The following is a 25,372-nucleotide window of genomic DNA, read 5'->3' as shown; positions in this document are numbered from 1 at the left end:
CGATCGGTTGGAACAAAAACCTGCACCCACTGCGGCCCTTGAGGACCGAGTTTGCCCACCCCTGGTCTATCTATTCAATCACAAGCTGGCTTTACACATATCCAGTTAGAATCTGTAATTCTATTCAATGCCAACTTATTTTATTTTTGCACGTGCTTTGATTTGGACGTGTTGGATGTTTATTCATTTGTACTTCAGGGTCAACACAGTTATCATCTCAGCATCGACATGGTTTCAACTGTGTGGAAAGTGCCTCACAAATAAAGAGTGATTTATTCATTTGTCAGAAACAAGGACACTTGCAGTGTGCTTGGCAGAAAACAAATAATGTTATAGTTTCAAGGAAAAAGTACCTCTTGAAATTCAAGGAGCTTCTCTTGTTTATCGTCTGGTAAGATTCCATGTTTTTTTGGTTTTTTTTTTAAGATTAAGAATTGTGTTATTCCACCAGATGAAGAGCGACTTCAATGGTGTGATGTTGTTAACCTGTCGGAAAGGAAACTATGTTTTTTTTACACAGTTTTCTGAGCACCATTGACAAACCAGAAAACACTGGCACAGCCTTAACAGCGTATATCCCATGTCAGTTATTACAAAAGGAAAAAACACAGTGATCACTTCTTAAGACTATTGTGTCTTTGATATTGGTTGCAGGGAACACTGTCTTCCAGTAACGACAGAGGTCGAGACCTCAATTTCGACTCACATCAACTAGTACAAGGGCCGCGCTGCTTTTGTGGCCTGTTAGTTATTGGACGGGTCACATTCTCAAATGTTTTTCTTTCTTCCCTTGGGTCACAGCTATAGCATATGACCTATGAAAACTGTGGCTTACTAGTTCTGCAAAGACATTTCTCTTTTGAGGAGGATGTTGAGAGTGTAACACGATCCGCTTCCGAGGCGACTTTCCAATGTGAATTTAGTACATTTAACATGACATTCTTTGCAATATTCTCACCGAAAAATGTCATGTCTCTACCGTTATATTTCCCTTATAGGTCTCAATGTAACCGCGGAAGGTGAAGAGGAATAGCGGAAATCTTTGACAGGATTTGGGTAAAGCCAGTAAGTCAGCACTCCGAGTAGGTTAGCTTGAAGACAAGTGCATTGTCTGTTTAATGCGTCTGGCCTTTAAATCCTGCCCCAAGAGCTGTGTGTTCAGAACGTGATCCACAAAGACAAAACCATTTGCGCAACACACTTAACCTTTTTAGCTATATGACTTTATCTGGTCTTGTTTCCTCCGAGCAGTCCAGGACCACACATCAACTGGAACGCAGGGACGCCCACTCACATACCAAGTAGGTTTGTGCAGCCCACGGACATTCAGAGGGAAAACAACAAGACATGAAACATACTTTTAAATAAAAAGAAAGGCCTTTAAAATGTTGATGCCATAATGTTTGTAGTGCAGATCACTAATGGATCCGATACAGTTCAGGAAACTAATTATGGCATCTTTAAAAATAAAGACATCCATTTATATTCAGATACTTTCAGATGTGGTTATCTACACAACTTCAAAACAAGTCAAAGTTAGTCTAAAGATGTGTTTAATATGTATAAAATAATATTTCATATTTTAGTTAGAACTCCAGTTACAACAACATCCAATTAAATACTATATTATGACCAAAACCGTTCTAATTAACTTAATAATATGTTGTGCTTGAGGGTTAATGGTACAAGTATTAAGCTTAATGATTTTATATCAACACAAAAACTAGCATGAAGTTGTGAATTAAGTTTCTTTACTTTTTCAAAAAGAGTTAGAAAATGACCATTTCCCTTTTCATGCATTTAGTCACTGATGCATTTTGAACTAGCAGCAAAAAAAATACAATTAAATAACATGTATTTATATATACTGTGTATATACAGTATATATATATATATATATATATATATATATATATATATATATATATATATATATATATATAAAATGCATAAATATATATAAAATACATTATGCAATTATATCTAGGTATATCTATATATATATATATATATTACATCAAATTTTAATCTCAATCTTGCATAAAAAGTTTGCACTCTAAAATGCAGGAGAGGGAATGTTACACTGTGATTTTAATTTCCAAACCGGCTATTTTCGTCAAGAGCCAAAACTACTTCAAATCATGGAATATGTTTTATTGATTCAACATTGTTTTTTTGTCATGACAAAATAGCTTATTGACAAAGATACGCGTTATTCTAGTTGGAAATTGTCGTATCAATCGAGATGAATGTGTTCTTTTGTCTAGTGCACAAAAACCTCCTCAGATATTGGGAGGTTTTTTTTAGTAGTTTCAGCTTCTACTTCTTCTTCTCAAAACCCTTTTTTTCTGGGTTTACTTCCTCCATTTGCAGAGCGGAGTGCAAGCTAATCTGTCAGGCTGTAGCGAGCTGGCATGAGGCGCGGTGATGGTGGGCCCTCCAGGGTCCCGGCACTGTTTGGCTCAGCTCTGTCCTAGGCTGGGAATATGGCTGGCTCAGGGAGATTTGTCTTCGTGAGGTGCACTGATGGGATGTGTGCCGTGCAGAGGTGCTGATGAGGACTCAGGTGGTGCAGTGTTATTTCTGCTGAAGGCTCCTACACTTCATCACCAGGAGAGAACATCATCTGGGTGGAGGAGTGTTTGTGAGTGTGTGGAAGGCAGTTTGGAGGTTTACACGAGCACAAAGGCCTGCGATCGATAGCAGACTCTGATTGAATGATGTCGCTTCTTTCTTGGTTCTTTCTCACATTTTTTAAATAAATAAAAAAATAAAGTAAATTGGATTCATTTAAAAAAAATCTGTGGTTTCTCTTGATTCTTAACGGCACACACGTGACCCGATAAGAAAATAAAAGACATGCCTTTGCTTTTCTTAAAATTGGGGAAATTTAGGTTGTCATAGCAGTTTATGAATAAAAAAAAAACATTATCTTAAGAAATACGGTAAACAATTAAAAAACAAAAAAAACAATTGTAAATAAAAAAGAAAATGATAAACAATAAACCTAGTAAAATAACCTTAAATAATTGAATAAAGTGAAGAAGGAAATAAAGGTAAGAAAGAATAAAAAAAAGGAAAAAACAAGTCAAGAAAGAAAGAAAAACATAAAGAAGGAAAAAAGAAAGTAAGTAATGTAGTTTAATGTAGTATAAATAAAATAAAGTATAGAAAAAATAAAACAGAATAAAATATATAACCGCAATGGTTAATAGAGTCTAGATACATTTCGGTTGTCATAGCAGTTTATAAATTATTATTATTTAAACAATTAAAAAAACATTATCTTAAGACATATGGTAAACAAGTAAAAATAAGAAACAAAAATGAAAATGATAAACAATAAAACTATAGTAAAATAACCTTAAATAATTAAAGTAAGTAAAGAAAGGAAAAAGAGTACAGAAAGAAAAAAGTAAGTAATGTAATATGGGATAAAATAAAATATAAATAAAATGTATAACCACAATGGTTAATAGAGTCTAGATAGAAAATATATACAATAGAAACTAGATACGATATTATCAAGTTTAACATATTGGCTTCCTCAAGCACAAAATATGTTTAAATATTAAGAAGATTACATTTTTAATTTTAATAACTTATTAGAATGTATCCATCATGTTTGCTTCTTTGTGCCCTAAAGAAATACATTTACAAATCTATAATTATCTATAATAGGTATTTTCATACACTTTTAAGCAGAAATAAATTGAGGAGTATACAGTGTTACTAAATACAAATATGGTATTAAAAAAGTTGTTTACTGTACATCCGAATAAAAAGCTACATTTTAAGAGAACTATTAGTCTGACGAATACATTTGAATAGATTGCACACATTGAATTTCTGTGATGGTCGGCATAATAACCTTTGGCTCGAGGGAGAAAAGGAAGAGCCATCTCAAATTGTGATGCAACCCAGAGACATCTGGTTCGTCTTCCTTGATAATCCGAAGCACCTTTTTTGAACATTTTGAACAGGACCCTGGGTGACTTTTAAGGAGAGAGAGGTTTCAAATGATTTATTTCTCATCCCACTAGAAGGTCGAGAACACCTCGGTCCTTTGATGATGCTCAAAGCACGAGTAGTTCATTTCGTAATTCAACTTGTAATCTTTTTCAAAGTCGCTGCGTTTATGAATATGTTCGTGAAAATACTTCCTTATCATAGATGTGAAGTAAATGGTAACATTAAATCAATACATAAAATTCATTTTAAAATACATTTGTTAAAGTTAACTTCTTAAATGATAAAGAACCAAACTTTATAGCATCCGTATTTATCATTTAATTTAACATTTTATTCTTTTCATATCTTATTTTGACCAAATACTTTTGCAGAACCAGCTAATAAAATAAATTAAAACAATCTTAATCACAGGGATGTCAGACGCAATCACACAAGGAACAGATATGTTTTCACACTTTTAGTCACAGGCCAAACAAATGTAATATTTATCAAAGTGAATCTTTATATATGCATAAGTAGATGTATAAAGAACTTGATCTATCACAAAAAAAACAATACTCAATAGATCTGAAAGTAAGAACACGGATTTTAAATTGATCCTGAAAGAAACTGGCAGCCAGTGAAGAGTTTTAAGGATCAGGGAAATGTAAGTTCTTCTACTAGAGCGAGTCAGAATTCTCGCAGAGTTTTGTATTAACTGCAGGCGAGACAGCTCCTTCTTGTTTGGGCTTCTTTCCGACATTTATCTGTCGTTTCCAAGCTACCTACGGTGTGATGTTTGAAGCAGTTAAATCTAAAATTATGGGATAATAACAACGAACCAGTGACATATACAGTATACAAAGAACCTGATCTTGCATTATAAAAAAAAAAGAAAGATAATAACATACAAAATATGTCGTTAAACTTAAGATGGAAATTCCTTTTTAGGACATGTCAGGAATTTCTTGAAACAAGTTAAGGCGTCTCCCCAATTATCTGCTGTCGTCCCAGCTTCTTAAGGTAAGTAGCTTGAAGCAGTAAAAGTTTAAATAATGTGATAATGAACCAGTGAACGAGAACAACGGCAAAATAAAATGTACTCTTCCCTGTAGATGCTGCAGGTTTCAACTCTTTTATCTGTGTGACAAGTCGACTGTCCAAACAAACACGTGTGGCTGAGGTGTTTTCCCACAGTGGAATAAAGTGGTCTAAATAAAGAAGCGGCAACGTGTGTCGCTGGTATGATACATTTCTGTACATTCTTAGAAAATGTAGCCGGTAGGTACAGACCGAACATGTCGTGGGCTGAAAAGCTATCACAGTCTGTTTGGCGTGTTGCTTTATACTAAGATATTCTTGGAGAAAAGTGTATATTCTGCAGCAGCGAGCAGACTTGTTTTGATAGAGCGTCTTGATGGAAAACGATAAGTGCTGAAAAGATGTTGAAACTACATCGAATGTTTTCATCACCTCGGCTGCACAACAAAAGGTTCAGCATGTCATTGATTTTGAGGTGTTGTCCACAGTGTAACAACACACCAGTTTAAAACAGCAGCCAACCCTCGTAAAAAATGAGTTTTAGGTCTTCATTTTTAAGCGTCAAGATGTACCCGTTTATATGATTAATGGTAAACAAGTAAGTAAAGGTTATTTTTAAAGCGCCTTTCTAGAGCAGGGTCACAAAAAGCTTTAACAATCAAAAACAATACATCATTAAAATATATACAGAATTTTAAAATTGATCCTGAAAGAAACTGGCAGCCAGTGAAGATTTTTAAGGATCGGGGAAATGTGAGTTCTTCTACTAGAGCGAGACAGCTGCAACTGTTGCAATAGTCCAGACGAGAAGAAACAAACGCATGGATTACAAGCTCATGTTGTGACAACATTTTCCTAAATTTAGAGATTTTTCTCAGTTGAAGGAAACAGTTTCTGGTCAGTTTTCAGCAGTGATGAACTAGAGACATGTATTTGTCAAATAAAACACCCAGGTTTCTCAGGCTCAGTTTGACAGACTGGCCCAAGTCTCCCAAGTACTGACTCAACCCAGGAACCTTATCATCAGGAGCAATAACCAGAGTTTCAGTTTTGTCCACATTTAGCTGCAAGTGTTTTTCACTCAGCCATTGTTTGATTTCTAGCAAACAATTGACTAAGCTGTTCAGCCTCTGGGGCTCAGTTGGATCAAATGAGCAGTAGAGCTGGATGTCCTTTAATAACTGATGTTTGCTGAACTTTACCCCATATATTGAAGTATATAATCTCAAGTGATTGTGTTCATAATTGTTAGACATACATCATATTTTTAACAAGTATATTTACAAGTATCTTGATGTTTTTCAAGACTTAATTAGGCGAAATAATTCAATACAAAGGGATTTGGGTATATGTTACCAATCGCAAACACTGTGACTAATAATAAAGTGAAAATAAAATGTATATTTCACCAAAGCTGCTGCAGTCTTAGCTCTTTTAACTGCTTGATAAGTCGACTTCCCGAACAAGCCTGTGTAGCTGAAGTAAATAGTAAATACACGTAGAAGCCATTCAAAGTACCCACATGGTTTTGTTAGAAGGTGTAAACTAGTTTGTTATGCACTAAAAAGGTAGATTTTCTTTCTCATTTATCTATCCATTTGCTTTAATTTAACTATATTTTAAAATGTCCAACAGTAATATTCTATTATTAATTTATCTAAATACTTCACATTGCAGGTAATTACATTAAGAAATATTCAAATATTCATAATAGTCTCATAAAATTTCCTGAAATTGCTTTCGAGGTGTAAAAGAATAAGTTACACGAAAACAAAATGTACATTTTGCCTGTAGATCCAACTTTATATACACATTAAGTCGACTGTCCAAACAAACGGGTGTTTTCCCACAGATAATAACAAATATATATCAACATTGAACATGGCAAGTTTCGTCCTGTTGGGCTCGATGTTTGAAACATGGTTCCTTAGAAGGTATAAACTAGGCTAACGGGCGCTACAGAGATCATTAGGCTCAATAGAGAATAAAAGAAGTTGAGGACAGTAGGTAATAATAGTGGAGAGGACGGGGTGTCGGTGAGGAAAAAGAAGGGGGGAGGAGGATGAGGGAGGGAGGGAGGGAGGGGTGTCACCCCATCAAGGCCCAAAGGAGAGGCGAGGGTGAGGCGACCCAGGGTGGAGGACAGACTAGTGCCCTAGGACTCCAGACGCCAAAGAGTGGGTGTCAGATGGCCTGGAGCGCCGCTCTGCACCAACACTGGGACGTGGTGAGGCTGTGACCATGACCGACTTTGCAGACCACAGAAGGAGACAGAGACAAAGAGAGGATAGAAAGGTACTGTCAGGAAGACTCGCATGAGGAGGGAGGAGCAGTACTTTTCCCCTCAGAGTACACTGAATCATTTGGATTTCTTAAATTATTGTGTTACGATCTGTGGAATAGATGCATTTTAAATTAGTGGAATGGTAGTAACTAAATTTCTAAAGGTCAAAACATTTTTTATTATTTGTCACAAATTTGTAAAACAAAAAGACAGAAGATGAAATGAATCTACAGTTTTAATACGAGTCTATTGAACACTTTTTTTGGGGGAAATATTTATTCTAGTTATTAGTTAGGAATCAACTGAGGGGTTATAGTAGATCAATAAGTTTAATAACATCAAGATTCTAACATAATATTAATTATAATTAATTAAATATATATTTGTGGTTGATTAAAATGAATAATAATAATTAGAAATGGAGACATTTATTTCCAGTGGTGTAAACACAACATTGGAATTTGTTGTCGAGTACAAAATTAAATAATTAAATAAGATAAAACACAAAATAAGCAAAGGAAGAACATAGCTGAACACCAGGTCAGCCATTTTGCGGCACCTAGATTATAGCATATAAACAAACAGTTGCAGATTTTCTTCACTCCAGACACATGACCGTCACTACCTGGTTACATAAGGCCTGGTGGAAACTGTAAAAATGTTCAATTTTCCAACTCTGATGTAAAGGGAATTCCCAGGTGAATAACATGCTTCCTACCTTAGCTACAAGCTAACATTGCTAGCTACATTCTTTTAAATATTAGTATTATTATAATATATTTTTAGTATTTTAAAGAACAATCTCAAATCTGTAAATCTTCAATTAAATATACCATATATACCAATTTTACACCTGTACACCTGTAATAATGCACCATTTCATAGTGTTAAAGATTGTAATGCTGTTTTTTTGGGCCACCATAAATAATGCCAAATGTATAGATGCAGGCTTGAGATGTGAAAATATTTCTGTAGGTGAAAATTGTTGTTTTGCATCTTAAAAAACGACATGTTCTAAATATTTTATTTCCATGTTCGTAGAAAGATGCTCTGTTTAAAGCTCAACTGTATTTTAGGACAGGAATCTCAAGATATAAATTACATTTTTGGCTTTTAAGCAGCCGAACCAGGGCTACCGTTGAATTGATGGTGTGTTTAACTTTACGCTTTTACCCACGAGTGAAACCCTATGAACATTAAAACACAACGCTGAACAACACTTATCTCCCTGTGGTGTTAGAAAAGGGAAAACTTTCCCAGGTCCTTGCTGGCAAGCAGCAGCAAAAAGAAAAAACATCACAGAGGAAAGATAAGGTACCACAAAATGACTCCTGCGCCTTCGCTAATCCTAGACAGCGATGAGAGGCGCTGGCTACGATGCTGGCAGGGAGGAGAAGAAGAAGAAGAATCTTAGCTACTTGACATCTTTGATCTGGAGCGTGGCAGGCGTGGACAAACCGCTGGAGTTTTTTGGGGGTAGATTACATCCACATATCTCCTACAGCTACCAGACAGCGGTAACACTCTTCTGTCAACAGTCCAAAGATCCATCACGGAGACGGATGAGCTTTAGGTGGAGGTTGAGCGGTGGGACGAGGGATATATTCGTCCCCGGCAGTGCAGCGGGTCGTGCGACGACGGCGTCCCTGCGATCGCTATGATAGGGTTATAAATGTGCTCTTGGTGGTCGTCGGATGAATTATCGGAATTAACTTCACGCCCTTGTGTTTGCGCGCCGCTCTATAATATGGACGATCCTCCACGGGTTTATTGTATGGCTCCTGGAGCAACACAAAGAGTGATGCTGTGTCTCAAATCGCATACTAGCGTACTCAAAGTTAGTATTTTTAGTGCGTCTCAATTCTTAGTATGCAAAATTTAGTGCGCCATGCACACTAAATTGGCATACTAACACGCCCACAAAACTGGAATGGTTCGATGGACACTAACCACACTAAACAGCCGCCATCTTAATGACGTTTTAAATGGAAGTTACGTCATATATAAATGCATATATATTCATATACTTACAGGTGCATTTTCAGCAGCAGTAGAAGGATGACACGTCTTCGGTGCTGATACCAGCTTAAATATCTCTATTTAAAATATTTTTTCTTTATTTCTTTTTCCAAAGTTGCAAAACGTGCTGCCAGCAGGTGGCGATAGCGTTCAAACAGCTGGTTGAAACATTGTTAAATAGAAGTAGAAGAAGAAGCTGTCATGTGATTTCCGGTTAGTGTGTAGCAGCAGAGTTTGATTTGAGACATACTATCTGTGGAGAATTTGCGTACTAGTTAGTACGTACACTAAACTGATGCATACTAACTTCTAGCATACTAAGAGTAGTATGCTATTTGAGACACAGCACTGGTGTTTCAGTCCACATGACCATTGCTGTGTCTCAAATCGCATACTTGCGTACTCAAAGTTAGTATTTTTAGTGCGTCTCAATTCTTAGTATGCGAAATTTAGTGCGCCATGCACACTAAATTGGCGTACTAACACGCCCACAAAACTGGAATGGTTCGATGGACACTAAGCACACTAAACAGCCGCCATCTTAATGACGTTTTAAACGGAAGTTACGTCATATATAAATGCATATATATTCATATACTTACAGGTGCATTTTCAGCAGCAGTAGAAGGATAAACACGTCTTCGGTGCTGTTACCAGCTTAAATATCTCGCGAATATTTCGATTCTCATATTTTTTCTTTATTTCTTTTTCCAAAGTTGCAAAACGTGCTGACAGCAGGTGGCGATAGCCTTCAAACTGCTGGTTGAAACATCGTTAAATAGAAGTAGAAGAAGAAGCTGTCACGTGATTTCCGGTTAGTGTGTAGCAGCAGAGTTTGATTTGAGACATACTATCTGTGGAGAATTTGCGTACTAGTTAGTACGTACACTAAACTGATGCATACTAACTTCTAGTATACTAAGAGTAGTATGCTATTTGAGACACAGCACTGGTGTTTCAGTCCACATGACCATTGCTGTGTCTCAAATCGCATACTTGCATACTCAAAGTTAGTATTTTTAGTGTGTCTCAATTCTTAGTATGCAAAATTGAGTGCGCCATGCACACTAAATTGGCATACTAACACGCCCACGAAACTGGAATGGTTCGATGGACACTAAGCACACTAAACAGCCGCCATCTTAATGACGTTTTAAACGGAAGTTACGTCATATATAAATGCATATATATGCATATACTTACAGGTGTATTTTCAGCAGCAGTAGAAGGATGACACGTCTTCGGTGCTGATACCAGCTTAAATATCTCTATTTAAAATATTTTTTCTTTATTTCTTTTTCCAAAGTTGCAAAACGTGCTGACAGCAGGTGGCGATAGCGTTCAAACAGCTGGTTGAAACATCGTTAAATAGAAGTAGAAGAAGAAGCTGTCATGTGATTTCCGGTTAGTGTGTAGCAGCAGTGTTTGATTTGAGACATACTATCTGTGGAGAATTTGCGTACTAGTTAGTACTTACACTAAACTGATGCATACTAACTTCTAGCATACTAAGAGTAGTATGCGATTTGAGACACAGCATTGGTGTTTCAGTCCACATGACCATTGCTGTGTCTCAAATCGCATACTTGCGTACTCAAATTTAGTATTTTTAGTGCGTCTCAATTCTTAGCATGCAAAATTTAGTGCGCCATGCACACTAAATTGGCGTACTAACACGCCCACAAAACTGGAATGGTTCGATGGACACTAACCACACTAAACAGCCGCCATCTTAATGACGTTTTAAACGGAAGTTACGTCATATATAAATGCATATATATGCATATACTTACAGGTGTATTTTCAGCAGCAGTAGAAGGATGACACGTCTTCGGTGCTGATACAAGCTTAAATATCTCTATTTAAAATATTTTTATTTTTTTCCAAAGTTGCAAAATGTGCTGCCAGCAGGTGGCGATAGCGTTCAAACAGCTGGTTGAAACATCGTTAAATAGAAGTAGAAGAAGAAGCTGTCATGTGATTTCCGGTTAGTGTGTAGCAGCAGTGTTTGATTTGAGACATACTATCTGTGGAGAATTTGCGTACTAGTTAGTACGTACACTAAACTGATGCATACTTACTTCTAGCATACTAAGAGTAGTATGCGATTTGAGACACAGCACGAGTTTTCATAAGGCGGAACTACCTGAAAACCTTGTCTTGAGAGTCTATCGTGAAGGAGGGGAAGAGGAATGAGTGAGAGCGGGAGAAAAAAAATGACCTTCTAAGTTGAGGTAGTTGGACTCCTGGCACTGATATTGAGAGACATGGAAAAGTGTCATCCGGGCGACGATAATCCATTTGCACTCTGGTCTCACGCTCGTGATAGATGTATAAACAGGGGGCCACACTTAATAACCTCCATCATGCTGGGTGACCCCGGTGGCCCCCTCAGTGGGCACCAGTTTGTTTATGGGTGGTACCTCCGACACACAAAAAAAAATATCTGTTGTGGCTAATGGGTCGCACTGAGGGATTGGACTGTCACCGCACTCTGAGCCCTCATTTCTCTTCCCAACCGTCTACCGTACCCTCTGTACGCCCGAGCTACGCCCCAACCTCCTGCCTGCTTCGCCGTCATCTGTCAATTGGTGACTGACTTTGCCTGGAATATGGAGGCGGGTAGAGTAGTGTGTCAATTAGCATTAGCTCGCCTGACAAATCTGTTTTTCACAACAAAGGCCTCGGATAACTTGTTCTGGATTCCCTCCTTGTCACAACGTTGAGAGCGAGACATTTGTTTTTCGTGCCACAATGCAAGGAAGAAGTGGGTCGAACACATTTGCGTCGCCGGCTTTTTATAGATAAAAACAAATGCCGTAATCAATAAATGCTACGGTGTGAAAGTTGACCTTCTACTTGCAATTTACTATATATAAACTTTTTTATTTTTTGAACATAGTGCGAGTTGGGAAGAAACTGAATTTAATTCATTAGATCCCGTTGCTTGAAATCTTCTTAATTAGATTGAAAGTCAGATAACATTCTCAGCATTAAAAAAACAAAAGAAAACTTTATAAAGCTCGACTTTAAGTCACACTTTTGCCTCATTATCGGCAGATTAGCATTTTTTAATTTAGTTTAAATCTAGCAATTGCAAAGTGGCATATAGGTTAAAAATGAAATATAATTAAATGGGAAATCGCATTGAGTGGCTGAGATTTCGAGGCATATTAGTTTAAAAATAACGATTTAATCCGTATGAATAAATCCAGACTAACTGCAGATATTCATGAGAAAACTTCTAGTAAAGAAATGAAATGAAAGTAATGTGACTTCAAAATGTCTGAAGTTCATTATGATTAATATCGGATTCAAAAGTGAATTCAGATGATGATGTTACAGATAAAAAGTATAAAATCAAATCAAACTATTCACAGGTAAAAGGCAGGACGTCAGAAGCTGAATACGGACTATGAGTAAATAATAGAAAACTAATAGAAAAGCCTTTTTATAATCATCCTTCTATGAATCAAAGTCACTGTTTACTTATTTATGATATAATTGAAAATATTATATGGAATTAAAGAAAATGTTAACAAAATTGAATAAAGATGTGAAAACATGTTAAATTCATGCACATACTGATAGTCATCCATGCAAACCCTCCACAGCTACAACATTACTATGTAAGTAAAGTAAAATAAGTAAAATATTTCCTTTTTTTGTTCATAATAAAAACACTACGACATTTGAATACAATATTAAGTCACATGATGTTTAACACTGCATTAATCCTGATGAAGAAATTACGAAATACTCTTTGAGCGTATACGTGACAAAGTAAAGTATTCAGAAGTTTGATTAAAGTAAATTAAAATAAATTGTTTTGAATAAATACATATTTTAAAGATATAGTTTGTTGTACGATTTGAATTTATGAGGATTTTACAATAAGGCCCTCATATGCATTTAAATCTTTCGAAGGCCATTTAGTTTAGCATTGTGTTGATTTAAAAATGGGAAACAAATGTGTTTGTGGTATCCCTTTGCGTTGTCTCTGGGTTGATTAGTTCAACAACCTCCCTGGACCTCACCTTGACCCTGAGATAACACAAGGGTTAAGTAAATTAGTTTCACGTGGAAAAGAGGGAATCACAAGTTTTTCATCGGCTTCCTTTCACGTAATAAGTCTGGATTTATGCATCGTAACCTCATCAGGAGAGCTGGGTTTTCACATTAGTTGCCCTTTAACCTTTGAGTTATCTCAGGGTCAAATGACGCAAAGCCCTGCAAACAAATGTGTTTAAGGGTATCACTTGTTTTGCTTTTGGATTAGGGTGAAAAACTTCAGCCACTTATACATATGTATTTCTTGTTCACCTTGACTCAGTAGCAGTACAAGCACAAAAACATTCGTTTTTGGGGGCCTTCGGGTCATCTTGACCCTGAGATAACACAAGGGTTAAAGTACATCATCATCAACACTAACTTATTCATTAATTAATAATTCATTCGGTAACTCATATTTCTTATCTCAGTATTATGTATAACGAAGTCAGACACACGTTTAAAAACGACAATAAAACTTGGAAATTAATATGTGCACCACGAGTAGAATACATTAAAGGCCTGACATTGATCCCGAAGCACCAACCATAAAGTTTATTTTAAGGTTATAGAAATTGTCAAAGAGTCTGACAGGAGCATGCACCCTCTGTCAGAACAAGGCAGTTCTCGGCGGACAACGGGGGAACTGTCGGCCCGAGAAAATAACGTACCCCCGATTGCCTTTTCTTTGAAAAATCCCTTCCGAGTGAAGATCCTCCGTCTTAATCAGCTTGTATTGTTCTGTGGAGATGCCGTTACGGGGAGCGCTAAGCTGTTTATTTATTGAACGGGCTTTAATTCCTCCCGCTCGGGCGCCGGCGCTGCCTTTGATGCGAGGGTTTGCTAGTGCAGTGGTTACGACGGACTCCCACTGGCGCCGGGGCAACACTACCAGCACCGGGAACAGTAATAAGCAGTGGCCTCGTCAGCAGTGTAAATTACAAACGCTGACACCCCCCCACCCCCCACACACACACACACACACACACACACACACACACACACACACACACACACACACACACACACACACACACACACACACACATACACACACACACACACACACACACACACACACACACACACACACACTCTCCCTTATGCATTTCCACCGCCTTTGTTCCTCTACAGTAGCACTTCCTACCCTCCAAAATGCCACATTTATACAAATGTACATCCACATTACCTGGAATGACTCGGAAAGTAAAAACTTTCTGGTGCCCGTTTTTTTGTTGTTTTTTTTCTTCCTCGTTGCTGTAAAATATCGGAGAGATGAAAGAGTTTTGGTGCGTTTCATCTCGTCTACAATTTTAGAAATGGCCCATTTGAGATGTGTACGGAGACAATACTAACACTGAGACGAGGCAATAAAGATTCATGCAGTGGAAGGGAAGTCTCGCGCCGGTGGTTGAGACGGAAGATAACGAGAGTGCAAGAGGAGACCGGAATAGTTTTTTTGAGGCAAGAAAAAAAAAAAGGTATAGAAGAAAGAATTGGAGGGGAAAAAAATAATATAAAGACTGGACTCCGGCCAGAACTTGAGTCCCTTTTATCAAGCGAGGGATATGAAATGTAAAAGCAGCGGCACCTCTCAGCCAAAACTCTGTGACACCATCTGTCTGCGTGACAATAGTAATGCGTTATTACCTCTGCCAAGAATATCGCATTGTTTGTGTGTTTGTCTATAAAATAACTCATGAGTTCTGAATATATTTTTTTAAACTTTTATCTGTATTCAAGAAAGGTTATGACGTCGTCGCCATTCACTTGTATGGCCTTTAACTGCTCTCGCTGACACTGCTCATAATCAAATCAATTCAATAAATAAATATAGTTTCCAAATGTCATTGTTTGAGCAAAAATGTTTTTGAATATTGACCGAAAATGTTACGTTCTTCATGTGGTGCTTACTTTCCAGTATGGCGGCAATGTTTTTCTCAACAAAATCTCGCAGTAAAATGGTCATGAGACTAGTTCTTTGATTTGTTATACTGTGGAAAAAATGTGTTTGAAAAAGCTTTCATGAAAAAAGAAAAACCTTTTGTAAACGCAAGGTTTCTTAAAAAGTAAATAAAAAAATTAGGTGTTGTACATTAAATAATTTAGATTTTTATTTAGATTTTCCAACGGGGAAATGGACTATCTTTTATCTTTATCTACAAACTCCACTCAAGCTTTTCCTCTGATATACTCATGTACTTCCTTTTAGCCCATTGCTGAGAGAATTGAAAGGAAAAATATATATAAATACTGTTTACAATTAAAGTATTATTTCACTCAACCACACTTATTGTATCTAATTCAGTAATATTGTTATGTCTTTTACCAATGTTTATCGTTGCCGATATATTTATCAATATTTTTTTCATTGTTATTTTGTGACTTTAGGCGATTATTTTAGTTAAAATATATTTTATAATCATTGATATAATTGTATTTATTACTGTTTTTGTTATACGTGTAATGTATGTTTTTTATTTTCGTTCTGAACTTTATATAAAAAGTTTATAAAAACTTTATATATTAAATAACATTTTCCCCAATGTGGGGAGAATGAAGGTCAATATTCTTCTTTTTTTATCCGGTTCAATAAAAGTAAAATCAATAGTGTACAGTCTTCTTGTTAAAAATGCCAATGTTCTCTATTGCCAAAAGAAATACACAAAGTTTTTAAAAACAAAATTGTCAACATATCTCTGCAGACAACAGCATGTTGTGTTTATGTGAGAAACTACTAAAACACCAATAAGAAAAACACTTTGTCCAAAGAACGATCCATTTTGAATGAATGGCTTCAGGTGATGAATAAAGAAATATGTTCACTCATGTTTACTTGAGTATAAATGTCTGGTATAGAACATTCCAGAGTAATCCAAACATCTGCCTCATATTTCCAAAGAGCGCCTGCTGCAGCCGAGAGGTTGATCTATCAGCTCGAACTATAGGCTCTGGCACTGTCTTAGTCCGGGGGGCTGTGCCGTCCTCCGTCACCCATCTTGATCATCGCCACCAGAGCGCTCACATGCGCCAGGATGATCACCGACTGAGGGACGCCGGCGGTGCCCGAGTGTTCCACCAACCATCAGGAGCGAGATCCAGCCAGCTGGGAGCTTCAGACTGCAATCTCCCCTGCAGCACTAACTCAGGACTGAGTGTGGCTGTGAATAACCCCAGTTATAACACGAACATCAGATTTATCATCCACAGTATTCTATTCAACTCAATGGGTGGATATCGTTTGGACTTCTTTAATAAAGTGAATCCTATCAAGGACATGTTATGAAGGGGGGGATTCCTCACATGTTAAACTGCAAAAATGTGCAATAATATAATGGGGAAAAGTAAAAATACAAATAAAAGAAAATATTAAAAGTAAGGATGACAATAAGCTTAGTATTTTTAAATTAAATATAGGTCAAATATAAGTTTATATAAATAGAAGGCACTTAAGCTTTACTTTTTATAAGGGCAATTGATACTCAATAAAAAATATAAGTTGTTGTTTATTAAAGTTAGACTAAAGCCCTATTTCCAAGGGGTTAGTTTTACCTGTGGACCTTTGGTGATTTGTAAATTACCACCTACCTCTGTGTTGTTTTAAGTACATTTGCACGGGATAAGCGACATCTGTAAGTAAGTAATTTAAATTTGTAGCTTAAACAAAAACATCTGTTTTACTGACATAACCTAGAGATACTGATCTAAAAAAGGCGCGCAATTACTGAAAGAAAGGTAGCATATATGCGTAATAATTATAATAATAATAATAAATTGTAAAGACAGGGATGCAGATTCGAACTGGAATAGTATTAATATTACTCAATGCCTGTGTAAAGCCAATTACAGGAGATAATTTGAGCGACATTGTCTGCAATTATTCCAAATTGCCTTGTGTTCACAGGTTATACTTATCTATATGAAGTAGCTAAAAAAAGGTATAAATAACAATTATATGAGCTATAAAAACAGTCAAAGGGACACGTATGGCCACACTTCACTCCTGCATTAATGTTTAACACAAATATTTAGAATGTGTGTGCGAATGGTTGAATGTCTTTGTTTGTCCTGGACAGACTGACATCCTTTCCAGGGTGTCCCCGGCATCTCGTCTGAAGGAACTGGGATAGGCTCCAGCCCCCCCTGCTGACCCCATAGGAGATAAAACGGTAAAGAAAATGAAAGAAAATACTTTCTTTCAAGGGGTAGAAAGATCTGCATGATATAATAAAAAAAAAGGATAACTACACAGTCAGTGTGAATCTGTCACGATGCTAGCAAACTAACATTTTATCTAAACAATTTTGCAGCCCACATTAAATAAGTTGCTGAGCCGGATTTGGTTCCGACCCCCGTTAAAGCAAGTAGGCGTCAGAAAGCGATGGCGTGGAGATGAATTTGAACAAAATGTTTTACAACAACACGAGCAGGTAACAAAACCTCCTCCAGTCCGCGCTAACGTAGCGTCAGCAATAATTTAATGATGTAAACAGGAGGGAGTTGAGGCAGTTTCATATCATCATCCACGTATGGATGGAAGCTCAACTCCTCAACCTCAGGAAAAAAAAGAAGGTTTGGTGCTCAAGGGCAGACTGTGTAAGGACGTCTGGAAATATAAATCCAGTCGTCACAATTTACTGTATTTCTTCACATCTCGTCCTCCCACAATTCCTTCAAAGACTGTTTACACCAACAAGTTCTTGCTCCGTCTTCAATGTGACTTTGTGTAACGGGTGCAGCAGCCAGACTTCCTTTTGCACCAGGTCCCGTCCCACGAGGGCGCACTAACAGAGTGCAGGGTCTAAATCTTGTTGACCTTACACGAGCTGTGTCTTTGTGCATTATTGAGGAAGGTGAGCATGATCCTGTGCTTTATATGGATTTTTACAGTGTGTGAGATACACTTGGTTGTTTGCTACACTATTATGTAAAGAAAACACAAATAAATGTATGTTTATGTTGATGCAATTACACATGTTAATGTGTATTAAAGGATAAATCTATTATAGAATTGAAAATGTATTTACCATTTATCATAACAATATTGTTTTAATGTGAAGAGTCCTGCTGAACTGAATTGTTTGTTACTTCCTGTTTTGACTTGAAAGGTCACACAACTTTAAATCATAGTATGCCGATATAACGTTGAAAAATCATTTAATTAAAATGATATGAAATTACTTGTTTCCCTTAACATGATCTCATTATCCATTAAAATTGTTTGACGGGACGAATAAAGTGGCTGAAAAGGCAAATTCTTTAGACTTTTTGGTGCATCCCTAATGAAAAATTATCTATATATTTATATAATGTGTGGATAAATTATATTAGTGAGTAAAAATAGTAACAGAATACACAGTATAAACAGAAAAAAATGTTGCAGGAGTGGGTATTGTTGTACACATATTGCAGATTAATAATTGGAAAAAGCAAAACAAATATTTTTTTTATAAACAGGGAGAAAGTAAAGTCTTTTAAAATAACACATTAAATAAAAAGATGAAAGCATTATTGTAAATATATATATATATTAAAAGTATATATAATTAAAACAAGTTGATCAAAAAGCACAATATTAAAATATTTGAAATAAAAATCATAACTTTATGTGGTTGATCTTTTAAAAAATCATATACTCAAAAGTATATTTTCTTTTTTAATATATGTGATTCAAACTAAATAAATCACAAAATTGGCAATATGTATAATTGTTTCCCGTTTTTTGCACTACTACTCCATCTTGTAATATTATAGTTGTTTTTTTATTAATATGAGCATGTATTTATGGTAAATATATATTATATTTTGGTTTGTACTCTCTTACTCAGCTGTGAAATGTCCCCACTATATGGAAGGCAAAAAGGAAAATATTATCTTTCAAAAACAATAAAAGTTTTAACTTTTAAGTACTTATATATATATATGCAAGTAATATTGAAATAAAATAAGGTAATTAGATATTTTCATTAGCATGAATTAAATTAAAATGTAATAATATATAATATTATATATATATATAATATATATAAGCTTCATATGGGCCTAATAGACCCACACAAAGGGCCACATGTGGCCCTTCAAGCCATCTTTCACGCGGTCTGACCAGCACTGAACCCAAGGCATTGATGTGTAGGTGAACAAAAAGATGAACTCACCATAGATTCCAGTGGAAATACACGGGAACGCCTGCGAGAACACAGAGAAAGAGCAGCACAGTCAGAACATTCCCACAGATACCGACATCACACTCTCATATTGAACTTGAAGGATCGTTTAGTCTCGTACGCTCACGTTTGATTGACAATCACAACACAGGCCTCTCCTGGCTTTCATCGCGGCGGCAGTTTGCATACGTTGCCCGCGGCAGGAGTGGATCAGGCTCATTAGCATGTATAGGTTGGTGTCGAGCTTCGGCAGCACATCCAGCACGCGAGATATAGCTTGATCCATCCACTGCCCAGAGCTAAGACTTACACATCCAGGTCCAACCTCCCATCGATTTTCCACCCAAATGATCAACGCTAGAAACTTTTCCTGCATGACTCGCATCCATACTCCGGGAGTGAAAAGCAGAGACGTGGTCATGAAATAGGCTTGAAGGATGTGGGAAATGCCAAGTCGGCTCCTCAGACTAATGTGGCTCGGAATCTTTAATGAGTTTATTTATTATTAATGGTTTGGAATCAGCATGTGTTGAGAGGTAAATATATTTAAAAAAAACATTAGTATCTCATTAAAGGGCAACTTAAGTGTTAAATTAGGTGTTACTTAAATAGATCTTGGACTCAGTATGTGTCTGTTTGTACAACACTTTTTTTATTGAAATATTTACATTAGAAAATGCGCTTAAGCCCCGCCCACTGAAAACTATTTTTCGTTTTTCTGGAGATTAAATCTTGTTTTACATAACCAAACCCACTCTGCTGTGATTGGTCAAACATCAAGGCTGGTGACCATGCATCATCAATCCCAAACGTCTCCACCTCCAAAGGACTCGTTGTATAAACAAAGCAAGGCGTGATTAGAGATGGTTGGAGGAGGAGTAAATCCCGCACTTCTCCGAGTGCTGGTTTACAGTACACATGATAAGACAGTGCACATACTTGGCTAGTACGCAAATTTTGACATGTAGTACTGTCTCAAATCAAACACTGCCGCTACACACTAACAGGAAATGACTCGACAGCTTCTTCTACTACTTTTTAACGCTGATTGCAACCAGAAGTTGAAACACTATCGCCGACTCTTTTCGTCAATTGAAACAAGTTATTAAGTTGTGATTTATTCTTTTATTATTGTTGTTTTGTGGTACAATTAGTTGTTTTCTTGAGACAATTACGCCAGTATCTGGAAAGTGTCCATCGATCCACACTCAATTTTCAGACACGCATGATTTAGGACACAGACATTGACATAGACTCTCGTAACCTCTTGTTCGCCGAGATTTCGGAATGGGGAGTAATAAGTAATCAATTCAAAACATGGTCATGATGAGGGACTCACTGCATCTTGGAGAGGAAGACTTCATCAGGTAGTAGGGTCAGGTAGTTTCATATTAGTTTCCAATTAAGAAAAATATAAAATAAAAAAAATCCTGACGTGAATCCTTTTGTAGCTTCCGAAGAGTGCTCCAACAACAGGTCAATATTTAGCAAACATGGATCGAGAAGAACAAAACCAAAAAGAGAGTTGCAGCTGTGTTTTCCAGCCTCACATGGTTCCGTGTCGAGAATCAATGAAAGCCCAGCAAGCGCGGCGACACAACATAAAAACAGATGCGCACAGAACAAATTAGTCGAAAATGCAAATGCTCTCTCGTGAACTAAAGAGCAAAAACCAGTGCGTATTTATTTCTGTCTTTCTCTGCAGAAAGTAACCAGCTCATAATAGATCTTGCATTGTAGCACTTTGCTGCAGACATATTATTCAAGCGCAGCTTTATAGCTGAAAATAATTCCATTATTCGTTTTACTTCAGTGGCCAAACACATTATGATACATAGGCTGCGCGGTTTGCTTCCCTGTTTCACATTTATCTTTTTTAAGGTATATTAATAAACAGTAAAGAGAGGTTTTTTTTTCCTCTTTCAGGGCTGCCATTTGTTCACCAAGGCAGCTGCATGTGTGTGTTATTTTACACATTCATCTTCATCAATGTATGGACTGTAAAAGCGTTCATGTAGGAAAAATGACAAACTTGGATCCGTCAACTTAAGGACTGTTGTATTGCATAATAATAATAATAATAATCTAGGGTAGGAAGTGGTGGAAACTGAATGAATTAGCTATAATAATTCAAATCTATCAAACGTTCAAGTGGTTAGATATTGATGAAAACATAAAATCCAATTAAAAGGAGTAGTTTAAGAAAAGAAGTAGATAATCAGCATGTTACAGCAGTAATGTTAAAAAAAAAACTACGTTAAATTAGATGAGAGCTAAAGCTACAACATGTCAAATTTTGTAATTGTTATTTGGAATTGTTTGAATGTTTCCTGATTCTGATTTCAAAGAGTCGTGCTAAAAAACTCTGTAAATATGATTTTAACAATGTTCTTTACATACATTCCCGTGACACTGTTTTGACACGGGGGGGAGCCAGAGTGAACATTTTCAAACCTACACATTGTCGCTTTAATATCAAAATAAATAACAAAGAAAATGTGGTTCCTAAGAAACTTTTCCAGAGCTTTAATTTTGACCTGAACATCCATTTGAGGAGCCAACATTTTTATAGTATTAAAACCAAATTTTGAAATCTATTTTTAAATGGCAACAAGAGGAAATATTTCACGGTGGCTAACTATAGAGAGAAACAAAAATGGTCTATGCCTATGTTAATTTTGGGGTCATAATCATTTTGACCATTAAGTTGATTTGAGATGATGACTGATACTACAAAGATAGAACAAGATAGTACAAAAGATGGACATTTTGGGGAGAAAACATGTATATAAAGTAATTTTTTTTTCTTTTTCCCAAGGAAAAAAATGAGTAATGACGTAGTTTTTGTCTTTAATTGGAATCGGCTCCAAAAGGCCATGGAAAATAAGGTAAACGTGTGTTATCTCTGGGTCAAAGTGACCTGGAAGCCAGAAAACAAATGTGATTGTTTCATCCCTTGCGTCTCCCTGGGTCAAGATGGACAACCTTCACCACTGGATATGTAATTATGACAAGGGATACCACAAACACATTTTGTTTTCAGGCCTTCGGGTCACCTTGACCCAGAGATAACGCAAGGGTTAACCCCCATTTGTTAGTTGACCCCGTCGTACTCGCCTTCTAAATCAAGATATCCTCTAAGCCAGCGTTCAAATATTGAAACGCGTAAACAACGACGGTCTGACACAAACAATCCAAACTTCCAATCAGCCGTGAAAAGCGCTTTGAAAACGCAACGCTTCGCTTGTCTTTCGCTTCAAGCGGAGAGAGAAACGCGTTTCCGTTTATATCCATATTTACCAGTTTTCAGGTTTCCACCTGTCAAGGTGAATCTTCGTCCTGCGCGGAGATTTAAATCTTTTAGAGAGGCTCTGACCTTTCCAGATGACTGTCTGGCTCTGACACAAAGCACGGATGATGAGGCGTGGAAAAACGAGGCCATTTTGAGTTCGATTCCCAGCCTCGTTTTTTTCAAAGCTCATACACGGGATTATTGAGATTGAACGCAAAAAAAGTGTTTTACGGTTTGTAACCATGAATTATATGAACTTTAATCTTGAAATTACAATCATTTATTTTACTTATAATTTATTATTCTCAATTTATTTTTGAATATCTTGTGAATAAATGCATTAAAATCGTTGTAAACTGGTGACATTTCTCACAAATAATGCCACTAATATACTGATTTATTTAAGCAAAGTAACGTACGTGAGCCTGACTAATAAGCAGGAAATAATAACAAATATAATCCTTTAACAGGATTATTCTCCGTCATTGCCTCCTTGTCCAGGCGCCAAACTGAGCCACTATCTTGTTATCTCTTCTTTTTTTTTTCAAACTCAAACTTCTCTACTTATAGACTCTGCAGCATCAGCATAATCAATCCAAATCTTTTTAATAGTTTCCACACCGAGCCATTAAAGATTATTGATTTCCCCCAGTCGGTGAAAGCGCTTCAGGTAATGACTTTATGGTGTGATGTAGAGATCTGACTTTGGCAGATGTCTTGCTTGTTTAAATGTTGCCTGCGTCTCGTAAAAACGGCAGAAGCCTGGCAGATACTCGTCTCCTTCTCAATAAATGTGCCAGAAAGTTGAAGATAAATAACGTAGCGAGCGAATGATAAATCACTCCGCCAATCAATAAAGTTTAATGTGAAAACAGCCCGGCACATTTAGGAGGCACACTTTATTTATATACGTGTTAAAACGATATGAAAAGGATATTTTTAAGGATATTTTTAAATTTGAAGTTAAAAACATAAAAATCGATGGAAACAACAGAAACCATGGTGTTCGTTTTTTTTTTTGTTCCTTTTTTCGTGTCATTTTATTGTTTGTTCTTTTACATTTCGTCTTTCATCTTATTTTATTCTGCACTAACCCCACATATAATCCCATGTTGTGTTTACAACACTTGCAATAAACATTTTTGATTCCAAATCCAAAAAACGAAACTAAAAAAGGATTAAATTGATCAAAATATTGGATTGTCATTCATTCTCTTTGGATGATCAGAGGGTGACTCCTTAATACTGTTATATTTGCACTGATTTGGTGACTTTACTAGAGTTATCATTATTTGCGAGAACATGTTTTCTAAATAGGGGTCACCAACAAAAGGTAAGACCCCAAAGATGTTCTTTGAATAATGCAACAATAGAACTGTCGAAAATTCTTTTGGCATTTTGAGTAATCATAAGTGATACAGAAAGAACATTTAAAAGCATCTTGCCATTGAGAGTAAGGCAACAATTGCATAGATTTAAGGATATATGTGCATTTGAATAAATAAGGTACCGAAAACAGTGTAGAATAGCACTTTAACAATTAAAATTCCCACTGGAAATTACACCGAATAAAAAATAAACAACTAAAAATCACAATAAAAATGCTCGAATACATGTCCAATGTACAACCAATACGATAGCAAAAAAAGATTGTCGCCATGGTTACTGTGTTGTACATGCACTTGACATATAAGTTAATCTCATGTCTTTATTAAGTATAGGTTTACTTCATGTATTTTACGGTTCTTTTGTTTGTTACAAGAAGAAGAGTAAAGGATCCAGTCGTGAACCAACAAAACAGTTTCAATAAAACCCTCTCTTTACTGTAAACTGGACTGGACTGGACTGGTGTCAGGATATTTAACTCTCTACTTTAAATATCCTGATGCTAATCCGTAGTGTGTTTTTCTTCTCGTGTGCTTTTTATTTTTATTTTTTCCCGTTTTTATTTCTATTTTATTTTTATTTTATTCTATTTTATTTTGTTATTAGTGTTAAATTTCTAATTTTTGTAAATAATTGTATATTCTTAAGATCGTTTTTATTTTATTTTGTATTATCTCTTTTATTATTTCTTTTTCCTTGCAATTTATTTTTAAACTGCGCTGTTGTGAAAGTGTGTTTCCCCTCTGGGGATGAATAAAGCTTTTCTATTCTATTCTATTCTATTCTAAACTGTTCTGTATCAGTTAATTTAAGCAGCATTTTTATCAAAGAAAAACACAGAGAAAGACTCAATGTGATTCTCCATGTTAATTTTATAGAATAATTAAAACATAATAAAAAAATTATTTTGTTAGCAAGTAACTCAAAACTAAGGAAAACAGATCATATTAAATTGCAGCTCACAAAGAAACAAGTATTTTAGAAATTTTCTTAATCCTTTCTTTAACAACCTTAACATATGTTACATGATGTTTTGAATTATTGTGGCCAAAAACTATTTTTTGCTCCATACAATTAATTGCCTGATCGACTGATCGAGAAAACCAAGCGAGGAACATTGTTGCCAAATTTTAGAGAATCGTTCTAACATCTCAGTTCGTTGGCAGAGAAAAATATTTCACATGT

The 25,372-nt window shown here is 36.1% G+C and overlaps 1 protein-coding gene across 2 annotated transcripts in view; it reads right to left on the bottom strand.

The window, feature by feature from the left end:
• macrod2 (mono-ADP ribosylhydrolase 2) overlaps window positions 1-25,372 on the bottom strand; it is a 577,216-nt gene that overhangs the window by 139,659 nt on the left and 412,185 nt on the right. For both annotated transcript variants that reach the window (XM_087802705.1, XM_087802704.1), the window contains exon 7: window positions 19,501-19,531. In XM_087802705.1, coding sequence (XP_087658831.1) covers window positions 19,501-19,531 — 31 coding nt within the window. The remainder of the gene's footprint in view (window positions 1-19,500; window positions 19,532-25,372) is intronic.

Source organism: Callionymus lyra, chromosome 11, assembly GCF_982586985.1.
Source record: "Callionymus lyra chromosome 11, fCalLyr1.hap1.1, whole genome shotgun sequence".
Taxonomy (NCBI): domain Eukaryota; kingdom Metazoa; phylum Chordata; class Actinopteri; order Syngnathiformes; family Callionymidae; genus Callionymus; species Callionymus lyra.
Note: the sequence above shows the minus strand (reverse complement) of the source record. Positions and strands in the feature narration are given on the sequence as shown.